This window comes from Ylistrum balloti, unplaced genomic scaffold, assembly GCF_031769215.1.
Source record: "Ylistrum balloti isolate Yb309-2 unplaced genomic scaffold, AGI_CSIRO_Ybal_v1 Utg370116, whole genome shotgun sequence".
NCBI lineage: Eukaryota > Metazoa > Mollusca > Bivalvia > Pectinida > Pectinidae > Ylistrum > Ylistrum balloti.
The window spans coordinates 411,900-427,165 of NW_026782135.1; the positions used below are offsets into that span (position 1 = coordinate 411,900).

The 15,266-nt window shown below is 37.4% G+C and overlaps 2 protein-coding genes across 2 annotated transcripts; one reads left to right on the top strand and one right to left on the bottom strand.

Moving 5' to 3' along the window:
* Nucleotides 1–1,010: 1,010 nt before the first annotated feature.
* LOC132550283 (3-ketoacyl-CoA thiolase, mitochondrial-like) lies at nt 1,011–14,660 on the bottom strand (the record flags this gene model as incomplete). Its single annotated transcript, XM_060214330.1, has 6 exons — nt 1,011–3,180; nt 4,298–4,452; nt 4,789–4,886; nt 9,725–9,827; nt 13,661–13,776; nt 14,601–14,660. Coding segments are annotated over 6 exons (614 nt in total), but the record flags the coding sequence as incomplete, so codon positions are not given.
* LOC132550282 (uncharacterized) lies at nt 1,490–2,065 on the top strand. The gene has a single exon (XM_060214329.1). The coding sequence runs from the start codon at nt 1,490–1,492 to the stop codon at nt 2,063–2,065; it is 576 nt and encodes a 191-aa protein (XP_060070312.1).
* Nucleotides 14,661–15,266: the final 606 nt, after the last annotated feature.

Consider the following 15,266-nt stretch of genomic DNA (forward strand, 5'->3'; position numbering starts at 1 on the left):
ACCATATACCTGTCTGATAATGACCATATACCCGTCCGATAATGACCATATACCAGCCTGATAGTGACCATATACCCATCTGATAATGACCATATACCAGTCTGATAATGACCATACATCTGTCTGATAATGACCATATACCTGTCTGATAGTGACCATATACCTGTCTGATAATGACCATATACCCATCTGATAATGACCATATACCCGTCTGATAATGACCATATACCTGTCTGATAGTGACCATATACCTGTCTGATAATGACCATATACCCATCTGATAATGACCATATACCTGTCTGATAATGACCATATACCTGTCTGATAATGACCATATACCTGTCTGATAATGACCATATACCCATCTGATAATGACCATATACCCATCTGATAATGACCATATACCCATCTGATAATGACCATATACCTGTCTGAGAATGACCATATATCCATCTGATAATGACCATATACCCATTTGATAATGACCATATACCAATCTCATAATGACAATATACCCATCTGATAATGACCATACCTGTCACCATCTGATTTGAAAATGACCATATACCCATCTGATAGTGACCCAAAAATAGATGTTATTTTCAAATTCTGTGCGGACCTGCTACGATACTTAGTTACAATATCTTTAACCATAATGTGAAGGTCCCAGCTGAACAGAGTTTGTGTAATGACCATATATAAACACATCTGATAATGACCATATATGTCTAAAGATATATTGAAAAAGATCCTCTGATAATGACCATATAGTTTCTATAGAAATAAACAGCACTCGATTGAATCAGACACAGCCAGCAGTTGAACATACAGGATAGGATATGTACATTTCATCCCAGAGATTTGTAAATGTCTTTGGTTGCTTTTGATGAAATGACCATATAACCTGATAATGAAAATGCTGATAATGACCATATACCGCGGCTGACAGCATGACCATATTGGCATGTGCATAATGACCATATACCAGCTGATAATGACCATATATCACCTGAACCATTTCAACCAGTTACACAAAAGCTACCTTTATATCTAGCTACAGTGTAAAAACATACAATGCATTACCTTCCACAACCAGTACTAGTGTTGTCTGTACAGTAAAGATTTGTGACAAGTGTTTGAAGTCATGTACCTGTTACTTTTCTTTTTACAAATAGTGTTGATAAATGTACAAATAAACAAATCAAATAATTAAACATTATTAAAGGCTTATTCTTGTGAGTCATCAGATTTATCAAATGGATGTTTATTTTTCATTAAGTAATGATTTTATACACAACCATTAAGAAAATTTGACCTGGTGTGACACAGCAATCAACAACACATCAATATTAGCACTCTCTTGTAAATTGGAGTCAGTAATTAATCAGCACTCACACTCTAGCCAACACTTTGTTCTACGGCCTCTTCAAGCCAGCAAAAAGTCAGGCAGTCTACGGCCCCTCCAAGCCAGCAAAAAGTCAGGCAGTCTATGGCCCCTTCAAGCCAGCAAAAAGTCAGGCAGTCTACGGCCCCTCCAAGCCAGCAAAAAGTCAGGCAGTCTATGGCCCCTTCAAGCCAGCAAAAAGTCAGGCAGTCTATGGCCCCTTCAAGCCAGCAAAAAGTCAGCCAGTCTATGGCCCCTTCAAGCCAGCAAAAAGTCAGCCAGTCTATGGCCCCTTCAAACATGAAAAATTCAGGCAGTCTACCGCCCCTCCAAGCCAGCAAAAAGTCAGGCAGTCTACGGCTCCTTCAAGCCAGCAAAAAGTCAGGCAGTCTACAGCCCCTTCAAGCCAGCAAAAAGTCAGGTAGTCTACGGCTCCTTCAAGCCAGCAAAAAGTCAGGCAGTCTACCGCCCCTCCAAGCCAGCAAAAAGTCAGGCAGTCTACAGCCCCTTCAAGCCAGCAAGAAGTCAGGCAGTCTACGGCCCCTTCAAGCCAGCAAGAAGTCAGGCAGTCTACGGCCCCTTCAAGCCAGCAAAAAGTCAAGCAGCCTATGGCCCCTTCAAGCCAGTACAAAGTTGGGTGGCCAATGGCCCAAAAATCATAAACAGCACTTGCTTTTGTAAATACACTTCATATACTCTTCAACAGCAAATATTGTAAAGAAAAGTTCCCATTTATACATATATAACTATAATTGTGAGTTTCCAAATGGTCTTGCTGTATATTTTCTCCTCCAACAATTAAACACAATACTAGCAAGATTATATAGAATAGAATGGCGTCCTCCAGCAGCATCCTTAAATCCTTTTGATATCAGTGCTGATCCTCTGTGACAGAGATCAACATCACCACCTTACACCTTCTCCAGGATGTTGATCCTCTGTGACAGAGATTAACATCACCACCTTACACCTTCTTAAGGATGTTGATCCTCTGTGACAGAGATTAACATCATCACCTTACACCTTCTCCAGGATGTTGATCCTCTGTGACAGAGATCAACATTACCACCTTACACCTTCTCCAGGATGTTGATCCTCTGTGACAGAGATCAACATCACCACCTTACACCTTCTTAAGGATGTTGATCCTCTGTGACAGAGATTAACATCACCACCTTACACCTTCTTAAGGATGTTGATCCTCTGTGACAGAGATTAACATCACCACCTTACACCTTCTCCAGGATGTTGATCCTCTGCGACAGAGATTAACATCACCACCTTATACCTTCTCCAGGATGTTGATCCTCTGTGACAGAGATTAACATCACTACCTTACACCTTCTTAAGGATGTTGATCCTCTGTGACAGAGATTAACATCACCACCTTACACCTTCTCCAGGATGTTGATCCTCTGTGACAGAGATTAACATCACCACCTTACACCTCCTCCAGGATGTTGATCCTCTGTGACAGAGATTAACATCACTACCTTACACCTTCTTAAGGATGTTGATCCTCTGTGACAGAGATTAACATCACCACCTTACACCTTCTTAAGGATGTTGATCCTCTGTGACAGAGATTAACATCACCACCTTACACCTTCTCCAGGATGTTGATCCTCTGTGACAGAGATTAACATCACCACCTTACACCTTCTCCAGGATGTTGATCCTCTGTGACAGAGATCTCCTAGCCACCATTACCACCTTACGCTTTCTCCAGGATAACAGTAATACCCTGGCCACCTCCTATACAAGCAGATCCCAGTCCCATTTTTTTACCTTGGCGGCTGAAAAAAAAAGAAACATAAATCAAATATTTCCCATGATGAAAAAAATCCTCTCCCACCACTCCCTCCTAAAACAAGAGGCCCATGGGCCTTAACGGTCATCTGACAAAAAGCAAGCCAAACTCTAACAACAGTGAGTCTGCCATTAAAACAGTGGGCTTTATTCATTTGAATAAACTTGGTAGCCCTTCCTCCCAGCATCCTACAGGCCCAATATCAGCACTCTGAGCCTTTTGGTAACTGAGAAGAAGTCGTTTACAGATTTTAACATATTTGACCTCTGTGACCTTGAAAGTGGGTCAAGGTAATTCACTTGAACAAATTTGGTAGCATGTCATCCCAGCATCCTACACGTCCATTATCAGCACTCTTGGACTTTTGCTTATTGAGAAGAAGTTGTTTGTATATTTTAATATATTTGACCCCTGTGACCTTGAAAGTGGGTCAAGGTAAATTCATTTGAATAAACTTGGTAGCCCTTCCTCCAAGCATCCTACAGGCCCAATATCAGCACTCTTGGACTTTTGCTTATTGAGAAGAAGTTGTTTGTATATTTTAACATATTTGACCCCTGTGACCTTGAAAGTGGGTCGAGGTCATTCATTTAAGGCCCAATATCAGCACTCTGAGCCTTTTGGTAACTGAGAAGAAGTCGTTTACAGATTTTAACATATTTGACCTCTGTGACCTTGAAAGTGGGTCAAGATCATTCATTTGAACAAAATTTGTAGGGCTCCATGCCAGCATGCTATGGGCCAAGTATTAGCCCCCTAGGCCTTCTAGTATTTGAGAAGAAGTTTTTTGAATGAAAAGTTTACGGACGATGCGAGGCGCACGGCGGACGACGACGGACGAAGCGCGATGGCTATAGGTCATCTCGACCCTTGACTACCAAACAAATCAATGTCTAATATATCACAATGCGTTTTTGACCTATGAACACAGAAAACAGGATGCTTCATTGAATAAAACAATACCAGTTACCAATCATGATGTTGACACAAAAGAATCAAGTTAAAGTGAACAACACTTTTCAACACAATTTTAACAGATAACTATGTATTGCTACCCTGTGATCTTATTCTATAATTCAATGACCTTCTACAAGACCACTTACTGAAGTTCATGAGCAATATGGCCTGTGATCCTGGTTCCTGATGCTGCAAGGGGGTGGCCCAAGGCAATAGCTCCACCGTTCATGTTTGACAGCTCAGGGTTCAGACCTAGTTCCTTCTGTACGGAGAGGTACTGGGGTGCAAATGCTTCATTCACCTGTCAAAGACCACAAGATGGTAAAACAACATAACAATCAAGAGGCCTATAGTATCAGTTGCATCACAATCTGCTAACAATGACCAATTGAAATATTCATTTGTAATTCAACTCTATTCATAGGCCTAAAGACATAGTAATCATTTCTGGTATTTTTCTGGAGATTTTTCCTTTTCTCAATTTTTTTTCTTAAATATCTGAGCTCCAAGTTTGAACAATTAAATCATGTTAAATCTTTAGAATATTGCAATGTGTCGAAAAATTGTTTAATCCATCTCAAGGTTGATAAATCACACTGGCTTCATCCAAGAAAAGATATCTCTCTGAGAAGCTTACCTCCACAATTTCCATGTCCTCAACATTTTTGCCCGCAGCCTTAAGAGCTGCACGGGATGCTGGTGCAGGGCCTATTCCCATGATCTTGGGGTCACAACCTGTCAACGAATGATAAACTAAATTATGCTAGAGAGACTGTGGTCTTATAGATTGATACTTCTGGCGAATAAAATGGTAGGAGTAAGCATATAGATTTGTAGAAGTAAGCCTATAGATTTGTAGGAGTAAGCCTATAGAATTGTAGGAGTAAACCTGTAGAATGGAAAGAGTAAGCCTGTAGATTTGTAGGAGTAAGCCTGTAGAATGGAAAGAGTAAACCTGTAGAATTGTAGGAGTAAGCCTATAGAATTGTAGGAGTAAGCCTATAGAATTGTAGGAGTAAGCCTGTAGAATTGTAGGAGTAAGCCTGTAGATTTGTAGGAGTAAACCTGTAGAATTGAAGGAGTAAACCTGTAGAATTGTAGGAGTAAGCCTATAGAATTGTAGGTGTAAACCTGTAGAATTGTAGGAGTAAGCCTGTATATTTGTAGGAGTAAGCCTGTAGAATTGTAGGAGTAAGCCTGTAGATTTGTAGGAGTAAACCTGTAGAATTGTAGGAGTAAACCTGTAGAATTGTAGGAATAAGTCTGTAGATTTGAAGGAGTAAGCCTGTAGAATTGTAGGAGTAAGCCTATAGAATTGTAGGAGTAAGCCTGTATATTTGTAGGAGTAAGACTGTAGAATTGTTGGAGTAAGCCTGTATATTTGTAGGAGTAAGCCTGTAGAACTGTAGGAGTAAGCCTATAGAATTGTAGGTGTAAACCTGTAGAATTGTAGGAGTAAGCCTATAGAATTGAAGGAGTAAACCTGTAGAATTGTAGGAGTAAGCCTGTAGATTTGTAGGAGTAAGCCTATAGAATTGAAGGTGTAAACCTGTATATTTGTAGGAGTAAGCCTGTAGAATTGTAGGAGTAAACCTGTAGAATTGTATGAGTAAGCCTGTAGATTTGTAGGAGTAAGCTTATAGAATTGTAGGAGTAAACCTGTAGAATTGTTGGAGTAAGCCTGTATATTTGTAGGAGTAAGCCTGTAGAATTGTAGGAGTAAACCTATAGAATGGTAGGAGTAAGCCTGTATATTTGTAGGAGTAAGCCTGTATATTTGTAGGTGTAGACCTGTAGAATTGTAGGAGTAAGCCTATAGAATTGTAGGAGTAAACCTGTAGAATTGTAGGAGTAAGCCTATAGAATTGTAGGAGTAAACCTGTAGAATTGTTGGAGTAAGCCTGTATATTTGTAGGAGTAAGCCTGTAGAATTGTAGGAGTAAACCTGTAGAATTGATGGAGTAAGCCTGTTTATTTGTAGGAGTAAGCCTGTTTATTTGTAGGAGTAAACCTGTAGAATTGTTGGAGTAAACCTGTAGAATTGTTGGAGTAAGCCTGTATATTTGTAGGAGTAAGCCTGTAGAATTGTAGGAGTAAGCCTATAGAATTGTAGGTGTAAACCTGTAGAATTGTAGGAGTAAGCCTGTATATTTGTAGGAGTAAGCCTATAGAATTGTAGGAGTAAGCCTGTTTATTTGTAGGAGTAAACTTGTAGAATTGTTGGAGTAAACCTGTAGAATTGTTGGAGTAAGCCTGTATATTTGTAGGAGTAAGCCTGTAGAATTGTAGGAGTAAGCCTATAGAATTGTAGGTGTAAACCTGTAGAATTGTAGGAGTAAGCCTGTATATTTGTAGGAGTAAGCCTATAGAATTGTAGGAGTAAGCCTGTAGAATGGAAAGAGTAAGCCTATAGATTTTTAGGAGTAAGCCTGTATATTTGTAGGAGTTAACCTGTAGAATTGTAGGAGTAAGCCTTTAGAATTGTAGGAGTAAACCTGTAGAATTGTTGGAGTAAGCCTGTTTATTTGTAGGAGTAAGCCTGTTTATTTGTAGGAGTAAACCTGTAGAATTGTAGGAGTAAACCTATAGAATGGTAAAAGTAAGCCTGTAGAATTGTAGGAGTAAACCTGTAGAATTGTGGGAGTAAACCTGTAGAATTGTTGGAGTAAGCCTGTATATTTGTAGGAGTAAACCAATAGATTTGTAGGAGTAAACATATAGAATGGTAGGAGTAAGCTTGTAGAATTGTATGAGTAAGCCTGTAGAATTGTATGAGTAAGCCTGTAGAATTGTTGGAGTAAGCCTGTAGAATGGAAAGAGTAAGCCTATAGATTTGTAGGAGTAAACCTGTATATTTGTAGGAGTAAACCTGTAGAATTGTAGGAGTAAACCTGTTTATTTGTAGGAGTAAGCCTGTATATTTGTAGGAGTAAACCTGTAGAATTGTAGGAGTAAACCTATAGAATGGTAAAAGTAAGCCTGTATATTTGAAGGAGTAAACCTATAGAATTGTCGGAGTAAACCTGTAGAATTGTTGGAGTAAACCTGTAGAATTGTAGGAGTAAACCTGTAGAATTGTTGGAGTAAACCTGTAGAATTGTTGGAGTAAACCTGTAGAATTGTTGGAGTAAGCCTGTATATTTGCAGGAGTAAACCAATAGATTTGTAGGAGTAAACATATAGAATGGTAGGAGTAAACCTGTAGAATTGTAGGAGTAAACCTAGAGAATGGTAAAAGTAAGCCTGTATATTTGTAAGAGTAAGCCTGTAGAATTGTAGGAGTAAACCTATAGAATTGTTGGAGTAAACCTGTTTATTTGTAGGAGTAAACCTGTAGAATTGTAGGAGTAAACCTGTAGAATTGTAGGAGTAAACCTGTTTATTTGTAGGAGTAAGCCTGTATATTTGTAGGAGTAAACCTGTAGAATTGTAGGAGTAAACCTATAGAATGGTAAAAGTAAGCCTGTATATTTGTAGGGGTAAACCTATAGAATTGTAGGAGTAAACCTATAGAATGGTAAAAGTAAGCCTGTAGAATTGTAGGAGTAAACCTGTAGAATTGTGGGAGTAAACCTGTAGAATTGTTGGAGTAAGCCTGTATATTTGTAGGAGTAAACCAATAGATTTGTAGGAGTAAACATATAGAATGGTAGGAGTAAGCTTGTAGAATTGTATGAGTAAGCCTGTAGAATTGTATGAGTAAGCCTGTAGAATTGTTGGAGTAAACCTGTTTATTTGTAGGAGTAAACCTGTAGAATTGTAGGAGTAAACCTGTAGAATTGTAGGAGTAAACCTGTAGAATTGTTGGAGTAAGCCTGTATATTTGTAGGAGTAAACCAATAGATTTGTAGGAGTAAACATATAGAATGGTAGGAGTAAGCTTGTAGAATTGTATGAGTAAGCCTGTAGAATTGTATGAGTAAGCCTGTAGAATTGTTGGAGTAAACCTGTTTATTTGTAGGAGTAAACCTGTAGAATTGTAGGAGTAAACCTGTAGAATTGTAGGAGTAAACCTGTTTATTTGTAGGAGTAAGCCTGTATATTTGTAGGAGTAAACCTGTAGAATTGTAGGAGTAAACCTATAGAATGGTAAAAGTAAGCCTGTATATTTGTAGGAGTAAACCTATAGAATTGTCGGAGTAAACCTGTAGAATTGTTGGAGTAAACCTGTAGAATTGTAGGAGTAAACCTGTAGAATTGTTGGAGTAAACCTGTAGAATTGTTGGAGTAAGCCTGTATATTTGCAGGAGTAAACCAATAGATTTGTAGGAGTAAACATATAGAATGGTAGGAGTAAACCTGTAGAATTGTAGGAGTAAACCTAGAGAATGGTAAAAGTAAGCCTGTATATTTGTAAGAGTAAACCTGTAGAATTGTAGGAGTAAACCTGTTTATTTGTAGGAGTAAGCCTGTATATTTGTAGGAGTAAACCTGTAGAATTGTAGGAGTAAACCTATAGAATGGTAAAAGTAAGCCTGTATATTTGTAGGAGTAAACCTATAGAATTGTAGGAGTAAACCTATAGAATGGTAAAAGTAAGCCTGTAGAATTGTAGGAGTAAACCTGTAGAATTGTGGGAGTAAACCTGTAGAATTGTTGGAGTAAGCCTGTATATTTGTAGGAGTAAACCAATAGATTTGTAGGAGTAAACATATAGAATGGTAGGAGTAAGCTTGTAGAATTGTATGAGTAAGCCTGTAGAATTGTATGAGTAAGCCTGTAGAATTGTTGGAGTAAACCTGTTTATTTGTAGGAGTAAACCTGTAGAATTGTAGGAGTAAACCTGTAGAATTGTAGGAGTAAACCTGTAGAATTGTTGGAGTAAGCCTGTATATTTGTAGGAGTAAACCAATAGATTTGTAGGAGTAAACATATAGAATGGTAGGAGTAAGCTTGTAGAATTGTATGAGTAAGCCTGTAGAATTGTATGAGTAAGCCTGTAGAATTGTTGGAGTAAACCTGTTTATTTGTAGGAGTAAGCCTGTATATTTGTAGGAGTAAACCTGTAGAATTGTAGGAGTAAACCTATAGAATGGTAAATGTAAGCCTGTATATTTGTAGGAGTAAACCTATAGAATTGTCGGAGTAAACCTGTAGAATTGTTGGAGTAAACCTGTAGAATTGTAGGAGTAAACCTGTAGAATTGTTGGAGTAAACCTGTAGAATTGTTGGAGTAAACCTGTAGAATTGTTGGAGTAAGCCTGTATATTTGCAGGAGTAAACCAATAGATTTGTAGGAGTAAACATATAGAATGGTAGGAGTAAACCTGTAGAATTGTAGGAGTAAACCTAGAGAATGGTAAAAGTAAGCCTGTATATCTGTAAGAGTAAGCCTGTAGAATTGTAGGAGTAAACCTATAGAATGGTAGGAGTAAACCTGTAGAATTGTAGGAGTAAACCTAGAGAATGGTAAAAGTAAGCCTGTATATTTGTAAGAGTAAGCCTGTAGAATTGTAGGAGTAAACCTATAGAATTGTAGGAGTAAGCCTGTAGAATTGTAGGAGTAAGCCTGTTGAGTTTTAGAAGTAATGCTGTAGAATTGTAGGAGCTAGTCTGTAGGTCCAGATTACTACCTGAAATTCCATAAGCAACAAGTCTGGCGAGTGGGGTAAGGTTGTATTTTCTCACTGCTTCCTCACTGGCTACGATCACAGCAGCTGCACCATCACAAACACCCTGGAAACACAAAGTGTTAAGGTCAAAACTGCTTCATTAAAAGCCATCTGTAGACCAAGATTGTATAGGTCAAAACTGCTTCATTACAAGCCATCTGTAGACCAAGATTGTATAGGTCAAAACTGCTTCATTACAAGCCACCTGTAGACCAAGATTGTATAGGTCAAAACCTGCTTCATTACAAGCCATCTGTAGACCAAGATTGTATAGGTCAAAACTGCTTCATTACAAGCCATCTGTAGACCAAGACTGTATAGGTCAAAACTGCTTCATTACAAGCCATCTGTAGACCAAGATTGTATAGGTCAAAACATAGCTCCTTTAGAATACATCCAGTACATAAATAATGCAAAATGTAAACCTGATATTCTATGAACCCGCTGTACATCCAGACGGTGTAGGTTGAAATAGTACCCCGAAACAAACACTCTGTACACCCAGATTGTATAAGTTAAAATAGTAACCTGTTTACAAACACTCTGTACACCCAGATTTTATAGGTTAAAACAGTAACCTGTTTACAAACACTCTGTGCACCCAGATTGTATAGGTTAAAACAGTAAACTGTTTACAAACACTCTGTACACCCAGATTGCATAGGTTAAAACAGTAAACTGTTACAAACACTCTGTACACCCAGATTGTATAGGTTAAAACAGTAAACTGTTTACAAACACTCTGTACACCCAGATTGTATAAGTTAAAACAGTAACCTGTTTACAAACACTCTGTACACCCAGATTTTATAGGTTAAAACAGTAACCTGTTTACAAACACTCTGTGCACCCAGATTGTATAGGTTAAAACAGTAAACTGTTTACAAACACTCTGTACACCCAGATTGTATAGGTTAAAACAGTAAACTGTTACAAACACTCTGTACACCCAGATTGTATAGGTTAAAACAGTAAACTGTTTACAAACACTCTGTACACCCAGATTGTATAGGTTAAAACAGTACCCTATTACAAACACTCTGTTGTATAGGTTAAAACAGTAATCTGTTTACAAACACTCTGTACACCCAGATTGTATAGGTTAAAACAGTAACCTGTTTACAAACACTCTGTACACCCAGATTGTATAGGTTAAAACAGTAACCTGTTTACAAACACTCTGTACACCCAGATTGTATAGGTTAAAACAGTAAACTGTTTACAAACACTCTGTACACCCAGATTGTATAGGTTAAAACAGTAACCTGTTTACAAACACTCTGTGCACCCAGATTGTATAGGTTAAAACAGTAAACTGTTTACAAACACTCTGTACACCCAGATTGTATAGGTTAAAACAGTAAACTGTTACAAACACTCTGTACACCCAGATTGTATAGGTTAAAACAGTAAACTGTTTACAAACACTCTGTACACCCAGATTGTATAAGTTAAAACAGTAACCTGTTTACAAACACTCTGTACACCCAGATTTTATAGGTTAAAACAGTAACCTGTTTACAAACACTCTGTGCACCCAGATTGTATAGGTTAAAACAGTAAACTGTTTACAAACACTCTGTACACCCAGATTGTATAGGTTAAAACAGTAAACTGTTACAAACACTCTGTACACCCAGATTGTATAGGTTAAAACAGTAAACTGTTTACAAACACTCTGTACACCCAGATTGTATAGGTTAAAACAGTACCCTATTACAAACACTCTGTACACCCAGACTGTATAGGTTAAAACAGTAAACTGTTTACAAACACTCTGTACACCCAGACTGTATAGGTTAAAACAGTAAACTGTTTACAAACACTCTGTACACCCAGATTGTATAGGTTAAAACAGTAACCTGTTTACAAACACTCTGTACACCCAGATTGTATAGGTTAAAACAGTAATCTGTTTACAAACACTCTGTACACCCAGACTGTATAGGTTAAAACAGTAACCTGTTTACAAACACTCTGTTCACCCAGATTGTATAGGTTAAAATAGTAACCTGTTTACAAACACTTTGTTCACCCGGATTATATATATTAAAACAGTAAACTATTACAACCACTTTGTACACCCAGATTGTATAGATTAAAACATTAACCTGTTACAAACACTCTGTACACCCAGATTGTATAGGTTAAAACAGTAACCTGTTTACAAACACTCTGTACACCCAGATTGTATAGGTTAAAACAGTAATCTGTTTACAAACACTCTGTACACCCAGATTGTATAGGTTAAAACAGTAACCTGTTTACAAACACTTTGTTCACCCAGATTATATATATTAAAACAGTAAACTATTACAACCACTTTGTACACCCAGATTGTATAGGTTAAAACAGTAAACTGTTTACAAACACTCTGTACACCCAGATTGTATAGATTAAAACATTAACCTGTTACAAACACTCTGTACACCCAGATTGTATAGGTTAAAACAGTAAACTGTTTACAAACACTCTGTACACCCAGATTGTATAGGTTAAAACATTAACCTGTTACAAACACTCTGTACACCCAGATTGTATAGGTTAAAACAGTAAACTGTTTACAAACACTCTGTACACCCAGATTGTATAGGTTAAAACAGTAACCTGTTTACAAACACTCTGTACACCCAGATTGTATAGGTTAAAACAGTAAACTGTTTACAAACACTCTGTACACCCAGATTGTATAGGTTAAAACAGTAACCTGTTTACAAACACTCTGTACACCCAGATTGTATAGGTTAAAATAGTAAACTGTTTACAAACACTCTGTACACCCAGATTGTATAGGTTAAAATAGTAAACTGTTTACAAACACTCTGTACACCCAGATTGTATAGGTTAAAATAGTAAACTGTTTACAAACACTCTGTACACCCAGATTGTATAGATTAAAACATTAACCTGTTACAAACACTCTGTACACCCAGATTGTATAGGTTAAAACAGTAACCTGTTTACAAACACTCTGTACACCCAGATTGTATAGGTTAAAACAGTAAACTGTTACAAACAATTTGTACATCCAGATTGTATAGGTTGAAACAGTACAGTTTGAAGTGTGCCTTCCCCTTCCCATCAACCACACGCTATTATTAGTACAGTTTGGAATGTGCCTTCTCTGTCCCATCAACCATATGTTAATATGAAAAAATTGAAATTCAACTACATTACTGACATCATCTGATATGGTAGTGGTATTGTGTAGAAATACCCCTGATTTTAGAAAAGGTATACTAAAAATTCTTTACACTAGCAATCATATTATTTGACCACTCAAGCTGAAAGGTCGATAAGCTAACGTAGTGGCATGGCATCCCGTCAGTCCCTACATGATGGTTCTAGGGCCCAATAAGGGAAAACAGTGCACATTTTTCTTATGTCGAAATGACTGGAATCTGTCCTGGACTTGTTAGAAGCAGCCTAGTTTGAAATGGTCTCAATTTTGTATGAACTGTGAATCGAACACCTCTGATGCCAGTGGGTGGAGCCCAATATGGGAAACAGAACAATTGTTTACCTTCTGACTTCCTCTGTAGTAATGATTGGATTGTCCCAATTTGGTGTGAAGCATCCTTTGGTGAAGGGAATGCAATATTTCAGACACAGTGGGTTCCAGCCCTTGGGAGATGAGGGGCAAGGCCCATTATTGGGAAATAGTGCAAATTCTTAAATATACTTCTTCTGTAGAAATGGCAGGATTCTGTCCCAATTTGGTCTGAAGCATGAATGGTGTGGTTGACCCCTTAGAACATAGGATTGGGGCCTGAGGGGAAATAGATGAAGTGTGCGTAGTGTGCTTAAATATTTCAAATTCCTTTTCCTACAATTTAGATGAAGCCATTTCAGCTTAACAAAGTCAGGTGAGCATTACAGACCCTATGGGCCTCTTACCGAAGCATTTCCTGCCGTTACCACGCCGTCCTTTTTAAATACTGGGGGCAGTTTGGCCAGTCCTGCAGGGTTTGTTTGAGGACGTGGATGTTCATCCACACTGAAGGTTTCTGATCCTATAAGTCAGAAATATCACAAAAGTTTATCAGAAATGTACGTGACACGTGAATTACATTATATCACTGACTTCCTGTCTACCTGGATAGTATCCTCTTTTGAAGCTCAGTTTGAAAATCCCTCAACATCTGAAAAACTAATGTTTTTGGCATGCCCTGAATTCGGTACACCGCACAACCTCATAATATGATCAATGTATATATCAAGTTTAATTATCTTGGCTTAAATGAAAGTTATTGAAAATTTTTGGGTAGCATAAAAATAACTGATTAACCATTGATAGTACTAAATCAATCAATTTTCAATCAATAATTAATCATATAATACACCATCTTTGTTGACCTACATTATTTTTTTTGACCTACATTATCCTTGTTGACCTACATTATCTTTGCTGACCTACTTTTTTTTGACCTACATTATCCTTGTTGACCTACATTATCTTTGCTGACCTACATTACCTGTTGACCTTCATTATCTCTGTTGACCTATATTATCTTTGTTGACCTACATTATCTTTGCTGACCTACATTATCTCTGTTGTCCTATATTATCTTTGTTGACCTACATTATCTTTGCTGACCTACATTATCTTTGTGGACCAACATTATCCTTGTTGACCTTATATTTGTTGGCCTACATTATCTCTGTCGACCTACAATATCCTTGTTTACCTATAATATGATCTTCTTTGTAAGAAATTGTCATTGCTACATGCTTTTAATTCCTCATATGGTTTTACATATTACCTTCAGACAGTCTGAACTAAAGTTGAATGTGACGGTTCAATGACATATAACCAGGAATTACTCAGATCAAATACCTTTCTTGCTTTTGAGTGTCAGTGGGGCAATTTCTGCATTAAATACGCCAGCATCTTGAGCTACAATGACAAAAAAAAAAGATAAACACAAATTTGAATGTTATATTTGCACAAGATTAAATATTCATTACTTGTTTGAATATTTTCAAAATGAAATTTTCACCACATGGTTCTCATTATAATTTCACTTGAGAAGCTGGGCTGCAGTAATCGTATTCAAAGCTGTCAACAAATGCTAATATTTGTCTTCTTACAAGGCAAACATATATTTTCCTTCATGGAATCAAAACTTGACAAATTCAGAGAGAAACTTACTTTCTATTATATCATCTACCCTTACCTGTGTGGAGCTAAAAATTATACTCTAATTTTATCACAAATTAAGCCATTCTCCATTTTTGAAAGTGTCTCAAACAAGAGGCCTAGCAACCTTGACGGTGACCTGAGGTAAGCAATATTGAATTTAAAGGTTACCCTGTATTAGAATAAGTAACTTTCAAGTGTCACAGAAAAGAAATTGCAATACAGAAACTGATCATAGCCATAAGTGACATGATTTAAGCATGTGGGGGTCCTCAAGGGTCATTATATTCATATCATCAAACTATTATCCTATACTTATAATACTAACCAAGTCTGAAATGTTTCCAATAGAAATTAAACTGT